Source organism: Cetorhinus maximus, chromosome 20, assembly GCF_964194155.1.
Source record: "Cetorhinus maximus chromosome 20, sCetMax3.hap1.1, whole genome shotgun sequence".
Lineage (NCBI taxonomy): Eukaryota > Metazoa > Chordata > Chondrichthyes > Lamniformes > Cetorhinidae > Cetorhinus > Cetorhinus maximus.
The window spans coordinates 34,061,636-34,073,776 of record NC_135898.1 but is presented as its reverse complement, the minus strand read 5'-3'; the positions used below and the strand labels follow the sequence as shown (position 1 = coordinate 34,073,776).

The 12,141-nt window shown below is 45.0% G+C and overlaps 1 protein-coding gene across 2 annotated transcripts in view; it reads left to right on the top strand.

Annotated features, from left to right (window-relative positions):
* Positions 1 to 12,141, top strand: part of slc22a15 (solute carrier family 22 member 15) — a 79,753-nt gene that overhangs the window by 58,897 nt on the left and 8,715 nt on the right. For both annotated transcript variants that reach the window (XM_078565868.1, XM_078565867.1), the window contains exon 10: positions 10,842 to 10,914. In XM_078565868.1, coding sequence (XP_078421994.1) covers positions 10,842 to 10,914 — 73 coding nt within the window. The remainder of the gene's footprint in view (positions 1 to 10,841; positions 10,915 to 12,141) is intronic.

Here is a 12,141-nt window from a genome sequence, read left to right as displayed (position 1 = left end):
GTGTGACCACGGGATGCAAATTCTGCAAGCTTGTGCAAGGTACCCTGGTAGCTCCCATGACGCGAACATCCTGAGACACTCCTAGGTGCCGAGGCTCTTCAGTGCTCCAGCCCGACTGGGTGGATGGCTTCTGAGTGACCAGGGCTATCCCTTGAAAAGGTGGCTCTTGATGCCTCTCTGCCACCCAAGAACAGAGGTGGAACAGCGGTACAATAGGAGCCATACCTCCGCAGGGGCGGCGGTGTTCCGGTGGAATGGGCTTCACTTGAACTGTGCTGGGACCAGTGTCCTGGTGAATCGAATAACTAGGGCTATAGAGAAGGCTTTAAACTAAATAGAGGGGAGGAGGGTTCTGGAGAGGGAATACGTAGGCTTACAAAGCAAAACGATATGGCAGCATTGCAGGACAGCTATTTAGGTAATGACATCCAGAGTGTGACAGGAAGGGTCAGAGTGTACAAACATTAAAAAAAAAGCAGCAAATAGGATCAAAGGGGGAAAAAATGGTAAAAAGGCAAAATTAGTGGCACTTTACTTAAATGCAGTTGTATTCGGAACAAAATAAATGAATTAACAGCACAAATAGAGGTTAATGGGTATGATCTTATAGCCATTACGGAGATGTGGTTAAAAGTAGATCAAAGCTGGGAACTAAATATTAAGGAGTATGTGACTTTTCGAAAGGACAGCCAGGAAGGAAAGGGTGGTGGGGTAGCTTTGTTAGTACGGGATGGAATAAGTGCGATAACTGGAAAGGATCTTGGATCAGACGATGTAGAATCCATATGGGTGGAGGTAAGAAATAACAAGGGGAAGAAGACACTGATGGGAGTAATCTATAGGCTCCCTAACAGTAGCTATACAGTAGGACAGAAAATAAATCAGGAGATAATGAGGGAATGTAAAAAAGGTTGTACATTAATCATGGGTGATTTAATCTTCATGTAGATTGGGAAAATCAAATTGGCAGAGGTAGACACGAGCAAGAATTCATAGAGTGTATTTGGGACAGTATCCAACCAAGGATCAGACTATTTTGGATTTGGTAATGCGCAATGAGGCAGGTTTAATAAATGATCTCGGAATAAAGGATCCCCTAGGAAATAGTGACCATAATATGGTAGAATTTAGCTTTCAGTTTGAAAGTGAGAAACTTGGAACTGAAACAACTGTGCTAAACTTAAATAAGAGTAATTGCAATGGAATGAGGGCAGAGTTGGCTGGAGTGGACTGGGAAAGCAGTTTAGCAGAAAAAACGATCGATGACCAATGGCAGACGTTTAGGAAAATAGTTCATGACTCACAACAAAGATATATCCCAGTGAGGAAGAAGGATTCAAGGAAGGGGATAAACCAGCCATGGTTAACCAAGGAAGTTAAGGCCAGTATCAAATTGAAAGAAAAAACATACAATGTGACAAAGATTAGTGGTACGCCAGAGGATTGGGAAAGTTTTAAAAACCAATAAAAGATGACCAAAAAAATAGAGGGAAAAAAATAAGCTTTGAGGGTAAACTAGCAAGTAATATCAAAACGGACAGTAAGAGCTTTAAATATATAAAAGAGAGGCCAAAGTGAACAGACGCCCCTTAGAGAATGAGGCTGGAGAAATAATAATGGGGAACCAGGAAATGGTGGAGGAGTTGAATAAATACTTTGCATCAGTCTTCAAGGTAGAAGATACCAATAGCATTCCAAAAATACTAAATAATCAAGGGACAAAAGGTGGGGAGAAAATAAATACAATAACTATCACTGGAGAAAAAGTACTAGGGAAACTAATGGGGCGAAAGGCTAATAAATCCCCTGGACCTGATGGGTTGCATCCTAGGATATTAAAAGAAGTAGCTACAGTGGACACACTGGTAGTAATCTTCCAAGAATCCTTAGATTTTGTAAAGTCCCAGAGGATTGGAGAACGACCAATGTAACACCCTTATTCAAAAAGGGAGGGAGACAAAAAACAGCTAACTATAGGCCAGTTAGCTTAACATCCGTCATTGGGAAAATGTTAGAGACTATTATAAAGGATATAATAGCAAAACATTTAGAAATATATAATATAATCAAGCAGAGTCAGCATGGCTTCATGAAGGGGGAAATCATGCCTAACAAATTTATTAGAATTCTTTGAGAAGGTAACAAGCAGGATAGATAAAGGGGAATCAGTAGATGTAATATATTTGGATTTCCAAATAAGATACCGCATATCAGGCCACATAATAAGATAAGAGCCCATGGTGTTGGGAGTAGTATATTAGCATGGATAGAGGATTGACTAACTAGTAGAAGACAGAGTTGGGATAAGGGGAGCATTTTCGGGATGGCAACCTGTAACTAATGGAGTGCCACAGGGATCAGGGCTGGGGCCACAATTATTTACTATATATATTAATGACTTAGATGAGGGAAGTGAATGTACTATCACCAAGTTTGCCGATGTCACAAAAATAGATGGAAAGGCAAGTGGTGAGGATGACTTGAAGTCTATAGAGGAATATAGTCAGGTTAAGTGAGTGGGCAAAAACTTGGCAGATGGAATATAATGTGGGAAAATGTAAGGTTATGCACTTTTGCAGGAAGAATAGAGGAGCTGAATATTATTTAAATGGAGAAAGACTGCAGAAGGTGGCAGATAATCAGGAAGGCAAATGGAATGTTGGCCTTTATTTCAAAGGGAATGGAGTATAAAAATAGGGAAGTCTTGCTAAAACTATACAAGACACTAGTTAAACCACACCTAGAATACTGTGAACAATTTTGGTCCCCTTATCTAAGGAAAGATATACTGGCATTGGAGGCAGTCCAGAGAAGGTTCACTAGGTTGATCCTGGGTATGGAGGGATTTTCTTATGAGGAGAAGTTGAGTAGGTTGAGCTTGTACCCATTGGAATTAGAAGAATGAGAGGTGACCTTATTGAGACATATAAGATTCTTGGGGGGCTTGTCATGGTAGATGCTGAGAGGTTGTTTCCCCTTGTGGGAGAATCTAGGACCAGAGAGCATAATCTCAGACTAAGGGGTTGCCCATTTAAAACAGAGATGAGAAGGAATTTCTTCTCAGATGGTAGTGAATCTGTGGAACTCTTTACCACAGAGGGTTGTAGAGGCTGGGTCGTTAAGTATATTCAAGGCTGAGACAGACAGATTTTTAATCAGTAAGGGAATTGAGGGTTATAGGGAAAAGGCAGGAAAGTGGAGTTGAGGATGATCAGATCAGCCATGATCTCATTGAATGGCGGAGCAGACTCGATGGGCTGAATGGCCTACTTCTGCTCCTATGCCTTATGGTCTTATGCCTGGACTGCACAGGGAACGCAGTGCAATATCCCCCAGAGTGGGTGTCACTGATAGTGGTTGCATGCTGCGCTCCCCACAACCCCACTGGAGGAAGAGGATGTTGACGCAGCTGCACAGGCCACAGATGATAGTCCAGTAGTGAGTCAGAAGAGGAGCACAGTGAGGAAACACTGAGGGCCCGACCTCAGTAACCTCCAGGGAGGCAGGCACACCAGGGTTGCCTTTATACAATGCTCTTTCAGCTAGGCTGCCATATAAGGGCTGCTGCCTTCATCCTGGATCGCAGAAATGATCCTTTCCTTTGACCCCAAGAGACATCCAGTGCCTGCGCAATAAAGTTTCGAGCCACCCATGTCCAGCATTACATACTGGAATACCCTGCACCTACAAATCAAATGAAGCATACACAAAAGCAATGTGATTCAATGTTGAAACTTTCAGATTATTGAAGAGAACAATATCCGGTGTTGTTGGTCACACCAGTAAAAAAAGTAAAACAAAATGGGGGAACAAAAGATCACATGTGACTCGCCCCTCTTGTGCTTAAGGTGCTTTAAACTTACGTTTACGAGTGTTACATCTAGGTGCTCCCCCATTGCTGGCACCGGCATTGGAGACAACCTGCTGACTCTGGTGTCTTGTTGGTCTTGATGACCTTGGCGGTTGTCCTCTGGCCAGTGGAGCCTGTGCTGGCTGTGCCTGGGAGGGAGCTGCCAGTGCCACAGCTGGCATCTCCCCAGTCACGCAGCCTTATTAGATGCCACGGCCACTGGCAGAGGGGCGGAGGAGCTGCTGCCGTCATCCAGAGCGCCCTGAGAGGAGCCCACAGAGATGACAAGCAGCTCGTGTGCGAAAGTGAGGTCGCCGTGTACCCCCCTGCTCACCATTGATGGATGGGCACCTAGCTGGGATACTAGGTGTCCCATCCATCTCACACATGGACACTGACCAGCTGATGTCAGTACCTGTGTGAGGGCTTGCAGGTCTGAACGCAACCCCAGGACCCTCTGATTCTGTTCCAGAGCAGTCTCTCCATGGAAGAGGCATTGCGCTCGGCCATGAGGGTCAAAGCAGTGCTCACGCTCCGCAGGGACTCCTCCACAACAGAGACCATGGCACGCATACCCTCATGGATCTCCTGCAGATCCTCTTGCACATCCCGCTGGACATCCAGCATCTGCTGCCTAATGGACGACTCCAGAGGCCCATCATCACCCTTCGACTGAGCATTGTCCTGGTCTCTAGCAGTTCTCCTACTGCTGGCGTCCTGGGCATTCTCTGCCTCTGCCTGCACCTCAAGCGAGTGTGAAGTGCCCTCACCAATGTGCACCAAGATACTAGCCGCCAAACTAATGCCCACCGAGGTGCTGGTATCTGCGTTGGTGCCTGCTTCAGAGAGTGGGTGTGACGGAGATGCTTCAGGAGCATGGCGGTCCTCCGAGGTCGGGGTAGCTCCTGGAGGTCCTGCACTTGGCCGCTTGGTGGCAGATCTAAGGGAGAAGCTAGAGTATTGTGTGTCGTTCTGGAATCTGCATTATAGGAAGGATGTGATTGCACTAGAGAGAGTGCAGAGGAGATTTACCAGGATGTTGCCTGGGCTGGAGAGTTTTAGTTATGAGGAGAGATTGGATAGACTGGGGTTATTTTCCCTGGAGCAGAGGAGATTGAGGGGGGACATGATTGAGGAGTATAAAATTATGAGGGGCATAGATAGGGTAGACAGGAAGGAACTTTTCCCCTTGGTGGAGGGATCAATAATCTGGGAGGGCATAGATTTAAGGTAAGGGGCAGGTTTAGTGGGGATGTGAGGAAGAATTTTTTTCACCCAGCGGATGGTGGGAATCTGGAACTCTCTGCTTGAAAGGGTAGTAGAGGCAGAAACCCTCATAACATTTAAGAAGTATTTGGATTTGCAAATACAAGGCTATGGGCCTAGTGCTGGAAAATGGGATTAGAGTAGTTAGGTACTTGTTTGACCGGTGCAGACTCGATGGGCTGAAGGGCCTTTTTCTGTGCCGTAGACCTCTATGACTCTATGAGAATGGCATCACACTGTCACTGCACATGCCAGGCACTCTGGTGAGACATTGGAGATCTGCATCAAAGTGCCATCGTCTTTCAATGATCAATGAGGACTCCAGACTGGAGGCTCCCATCAATGATGAGACAGCGCAAGATTGTTTGCAGCATCCAAAACTCTCACCTCAGTGCTCCTACCTTCACCTGATACCCCAGCTTTACCGCGGCTGGTCGAACGAGGTGCATGGCGCCTCTCGAGCTCCAAGGCCTCCTGCTCGCATCGGGTGAGGATGAGGAGGTGTGGGGGTCCTCCACCAGTCTGTGACACCTCAATATTGTTATGGGATGTCTCCTCCTGAAAAGACAGAGGAGCACTCTCTGCCTGCAGCGCCATTGCAGCCTGGCCAACCCCAGCTGAGGAGAACCTTGCAGGGAAGATGGGAGTCGTGGCCCTCGAGCCGCAAGGCACTTAGCCAAAGCAGCCAGAGCTCACCCCCTTGGCCAGCTCCAGCGTGATTGACAGTTGGCACTCAGACTCTAACACCCCTGAGCTCCATGGGGGGGATGGCCAGCCCAAAACAGTTGAACACACTGACCCATGCCAACACGGTACTCACCCTTCCTGAGTGCAGCAGGTCATTGAAGCGCTCCCGGCACTGCACCAAAGTGCGCCGCACCAAGTGTGTTTTGGCTGCTCACCTGGGCTGCCACCTCCTCCCATGCCCTGTTTGTGAAGTGCGGTGGCCTCCTTCTCCCATCTCTGGGGACACAGGTGTCCCCTCTGGCAGCCACTGCCTCCGGGCGGGCAGCGAGGCACTCATTGGACAAACGGGGCCGAGTGCCCAGCCGACCTCACCTCCTGCCTGGTCTCTACATCTCCGTTTGCAGCCATGTCGCTGCTGCAACTGGAGCTGCTTGCACCGTTTTTGAACCAGCTGCCAGGTCGCCATTGGACCCGGAGGCCAGAATGCCCCTACAGCTGCCCGCCCCCATCTCGGAGGCTCGGTAGCTGGTGTACACGCAGGGCTGGCTTTAATTGGCCCGCCAGCGTGAAATCACGGTCGGGCCCCGATTGTGGGTGGTGGTCAGCTTCCCGACTGCTCCCCCCCGCCCCTGCCAAGCTCACCCGACGAGGGCAAAATTCTGTACATGCAGTTCTGGCTCACTGTAGCTATGTGGAACTCAGTGGTGAGCTAAAATCGTTGCTGTTTCTCGGTTGCCTCATTTTAACCATCTCATATCTTCAATACAGAACAAAACTACTCCAATGGACAAAAGTTCTGCAACGTGGGGCCTCACTGTCACAGTCATTACAGTAGTTTCTAACTAATTTATAGGGGCGATTTTAACCTCAGTTGCTGCTGGGAACACCATTCAAACCACCTCCGAAAGCTTGCCCACCCGTTCTAATCATGCACTTTTTTAGGTGGCTGAGGTATGTGCTCAAAGCAAATTGGCAGCTCAGAAATATATACAAATCAGAGTTCTTTAATGTCATTAGGACCCTGACGTCAAAAAATTGGAAGTTCCAACTGAGTGCCTGACTCACTAACACCTCATGGGATTGGCTTTCTGGTTATCTAGTGGTGGTGATGTGTTACAGTTCACTCAGGAAGTCTAAATTTTGTGGCTGCATGCAAAAGCATGTTGTGGCCTGGACAGTGATGGTAGAGACTCCAATTTACTTTCCATCACATGGCTGACCAGGAATCTCTCGTGCTCTTACCGCCTGCCATCGGCCTGTGTTGGAAGGATTTGTAGATTGATACACCTGTTTGGCTGCTTTATTAATGCACCTTCCTTGGCCATCAAGTCCTGGGGTGGGACTTGAAGCTGGAACTTCTGGTTCAGCAGCAGGGATGCTACCCACTGAGCCACAAGACCTCCCAGGAGCCATCTATGGGAGCATTATTTCAAGGGGTAGTTCAGGTGCAGGTGATTCATCTTTCAGGGATCAGAATGGCAGCTGGAGAAATAAGCTCCTTCTGTGAGTCCTGGAGTGCTGGAGGTGGCTGCATGTTCCACCAACAGACTGCAGAATGTTACAGAGATAGAAAGGGGTGAGGCCATGGAAGGATTTGAAAACAAAGATGAGAATTTTAAAATTTAGACATTACTAGATTGGAAGCCAATGTAGATCATCAAATGAAAGGGTTGATGGGTGAATGGGATTTGGATACAGGCAGTACAGTTTTGGATGAGCTTAAATTTATGGAGGGTGTACATGTGAGACCAACTGGGAAAATGTTGGAATAATAAAGGCATGGATGAGGGTTTCAGCAGCAGATGAGCTGAGGCAGGGGTGAAGATGGGTGATGTTCCAGAAGCGGAAATAGGAAATCTTAGTGATGGAGTGGATATATGATCAGAAGATCATCATAGGGTCAAATACGATATCAAGGTTGGGGACAGGGATTCTGCTTCAGATAGTTGTCAGGGAGAGAATGGAATTGGTGGCTAGGAAATGGAATTTGTGGCAGGGACTGAAGACAATGGTTGGAGGAAGTATCTGCTCATCCAATACTGGATATCGAGCAAGCAGTGTGACAAATCAGCGACGATGGAGGGGTTGAGAGAGATGGTTGTGAGGTGGTCGTTTGTGTTGATTTGCCTTTGGATGATGTTGGCGAGGGGCAACATGTAGATGAGAAATAGGAAGGAGCCAAGGATAGATCCTTGGGGAAGTCCAGAGGTAACGATGGGAATAGAAGCCATTGCAGGTGATTCTCTGAATAAGACTGCATAGGTGAGAATGGAACCAGGTAAGTGCAGCCCCACCTAGCTGGACAATGGAGGAGAGGCGTTGGAGGAGGATGGTGTGGTCAGTCATGTCAAAGGATGCAGACAGGTCAGGTCGAAAAGGATGAGGAGGGCTAGTTTATCACAGTCACATAGGACGTTATTTATTAAGGGCCGTTTTGGAACTTGAGCAGTGACAGAAACTTGGAGGGGTTCAGACATGGAGTTTTGGGAAAGGTGAGCATGGATTTTGGAGAAGATAACTGTGTCAGTAATGGCAAATATCCCACTTGAGGACAAGTGGAATGGAACCTCTAGGGAGGGATCAGCAAAACCTGGGACTTGTTCCTGACTGACCTTTTCAGTTTACGGCGCTAAATAAGAGCCATGTCAGTAAAGAGAATGCAACCTTTTTGTTAATTTAGTACATGTAGGATGTACCCAAATTGTCTCAAAGAAAGATGATAAAAGGGAAAAAGTTAAAAAAATCAAGCTGATGGTGCATCAGTTGCAAGTAAAGAAGGCAATATTATTGTCCCCTTATTGCAATGGAGAAGTCAACCTTGTTGAAACAAGATGAACAGTGAGGGAATTGTACTGTTCTGGGTATTCCAACTTGGACTTTGTTTCAGAACTTTTACTGAGAATAGATATCTGAGTGATGGGATGCCTGAGCGATGCTTTCCATGGACACACTGAAGACATCTCTGTGAATGGGTTATTGTAACCCTGAATCATAGTCAGTTGACTACTGGAGAATTACTGTCTGGTCTGCTTTCTTCTTCTAATTTGTCATGTTAATTTAAACACCAGGGTACATAGGCATCAGTTGCAACAATACTGAATCAGATCTTTAATGAGCTCATATTAGATGATCCAACATGAGTAGTCGGGTATATCACACTCTACAGTCCAGTATGATGACAACATACAATGGTTCACTAAAAGCTATAAAAACAATTTACCTTTGATTTTGCATTCCCATTCATACTGCCACTAAATCACAATACATCAAGACACATCAGAATAACAACATGGAACTAGCAAAATGAACTTAGATCCCCTCAGTCATACCCCTAATCATTCCGTTACCACAGTTATATGATTCATTTAAGCTCTTTTAATCACTTTATTACTATAAACACAGTGACCAGACCAACATCTCTAGACAAGGTTTAATGACTTTTGTACATTCCTTCAACTCCTCATCCTTGCCTTTGGCCTGCTTCATTATGTTTCCTTGTTCAGAAGAAAGCTGTTTGAACCCATCATGTGCTGATCTGACAAACAAACCAGGACAACTAAGTATACTGGTAGTGTGAACCCACATTCCCACATTCACCACATTTACCCCACCGTTAGACGTTATAAATCTCCTCATCCATAGAAGCATGATCATTCTACAGTGACCAAATTTGCACGAAGTACAAGCTGGTTCGATTCTGAAACAGATAGTGTCTGTACAGCTTCTAGTTCTTCAAACGGATGGCCGTTAGTAAATAAGTGAGATTTTTCTTAAGGAATTCAATCATCTGCTTCACACTACAGAGGAGTGGGAAGTAGGAACTGAAGACAGAAAAATCCCAGCATGATCAGGGCATTTTGTTTCTGAAGTGGCTCAGCAGTAGCACCATGTTGCCTCTACTAACTATTCTGAATAATTTTGAGTGGGAAACCAGTTCTCCAGCTGCATTTGCAATCCAGCTTGGTTGTGTGCTGCAAGAAAGCAGTGTCCTCCACAATTCTATAGAAAATGCTAATACGAATATTAAATGATAAAACTGTCTAGCTTGCACTCATGGTCAGAGCTTTCATTAATGGTCATGATGGAACATTCTAGTGATGTTTATTTTCCCCCCTCCCACCCCTAGTGATTACACAGTGGCTTCTCCATCTGGAGACTGGGATGGGAATTAAAGGGTCAGTTTGATACCCTGTCATCTCAGCAGCTGAGGGGTGAGAAGGGCCAAATTCGAAGAACCTTGGAATGGATTGAATCACCTTGGCACTAATTCTTTGATTCATACTCCTTGTTGAGCACAAGGGGCGGGGGGGTTGGGGGGGGGATCACAGAGCTGTTGAATTCACCCTTAAAAATGTCCTTCATGCAGCAGGCTACATTTTCCACTACCTCCCAGTGGTTCAAAATAGCATTCTGGTTTTTTTCCTCATTTGCCATGAACAATTTTTCAAGCACCAATTCCTGTAGACCAGGTTTCACTGAGAAGTTTCTTTCTTGGGGTTCAATTTCTGCAGATTATTGCATTCAGATTACCATTTCTTTAACCCACCTGTCAGTCTTTAAACTTTCTTCATGTAGCTTACATGAAGGTAGGACTTGTTAAAAAGTGGAATGATGCCAGATTGGGAATGTAGTAATTCAGGAGGAGTCCGTATATGTATTCCAAGTACATTCAGAGTTTGCGAAGCGGGAATGTGGGAGGGCTGGGCAGACATTCTCATTTCGAAGTACCTAGAAATCCAATCTATAATGTGCAGGTTGGGGGAGGTAGTTTAGCTAGCTTTTCGTTCCATACAGGGAGCAAAGCCTAGCTGTCCGAAACATAATCCACAGTAAGTATCTGTGCGTGAACAGAAATATAAATTACTGATCAGTTTGAGATTCTGAAGCCAGAAAATTGATGTCTTGCCCTCCAGGTTGTGAGATTTTGCCCGCGGGGAAGGACAGTGCTTTCTACTATCTGATATGCAATTGACCTCTGAAAGTTTGTAGGGTTTGATTTTTAAGCCTGTACTGGACTGATGTGGTTTCTTTCATACAGGAATGCTGGATTAGGAATATGCTCGATGTCATGCAGAGTCGGTGGGATTCTGGCTCCATTTGTACCATCTCTGGTTAGTCTCAATTTTCTTTTTCAGCAGATGTTGCCTTGAACCTGCTCTGTGGGATCTCAGTATATAGGCTTTCAACTCAATTGCATAAATTTTTTTTCAATAAATGGGTTAGTGTTTAGGCCTCAGCTGGAGTATTCTGTCTAATCCTGGGCACGACACTTCAGGAATGATGTCAAGGCCTTAGGGAGGATGCAGAGGAGATTTATTAGAATGATACTAGGGATGAGGGACTTCAGGTATGTGGAGATACCATAAGAAAGCTGAGATTGTTCTTGTTAGGGTTAAAGGGAGATTTGATAGAGGTGTTCAAAATTATGAAAGACTTTGATAGCATAGATAGGGAGAAACTGTTTTCACTGCAGGAGAATTGATAACCAGGAGGCACAGATTTAATTATTAAAAGAACCAGGAGTGAAAAATGGAATTCTTATATAATGCAGAAGGCTGTTGAAATCCAGAATGTGCTGCCTGAAAGGTTGCTAAATTTCAAAAGGAAATTGGATTAATACTTGAAAAGGAAAAACTTGCAGGGTTATGGGGAAAGAGAAAGGGAGTGGGATTAATGTGCAGCTGTTTCAAAGAGATGGTGCAGACACTGTGGCCCAAATGGCCTATTGTAAATTTCTGTGATTCTATGATTGTGAAGTTGCAAAGAAAAGCATCTGTTCACACTCATTTATGCCACAGAGTGATTTCACAGACCTTTTGTGAGGTGCACCACTCTGATGCAGTTTTCTTATTGACTGGAGATATGTTAATATCAGGAAAAGTTAATCATCATTGTACATTAACTGCTGCCGTTTAATCAAATAATGTAATTTAGTGTAAATCTCAAGCAGTTTATTCCACCTGAACACTTGATGCTTGAGAGCAGATTTATTTCGCTCCCACTTGCAGTTTAATTTAAAAAGAAAATCCATGGATTCATGACAGTGTTGCTTATTAACTAGGCTATTATCTGTAGAAGGCTCAGTCCCCTCTCAACAATGTGTCCCTGACCAGTGTTGTTGGGCAGCAAGTTCTATTCAGTTGGTAAGTGCCTGTGGTATATTTGTCCTGTGATCATTTCTGGATTCTTTTCTTACAGGGAAAATAATATTTTTTTGTGATCTCTGGCTTAATTATTTTTCTAAAGACACTTGTAACACCACTGATGTAATATTTCATTGTTGCGTTGTTTGAGGAATGTCCCCTCTAAAGCATTAGCATCAGAATTATTTCCCAATT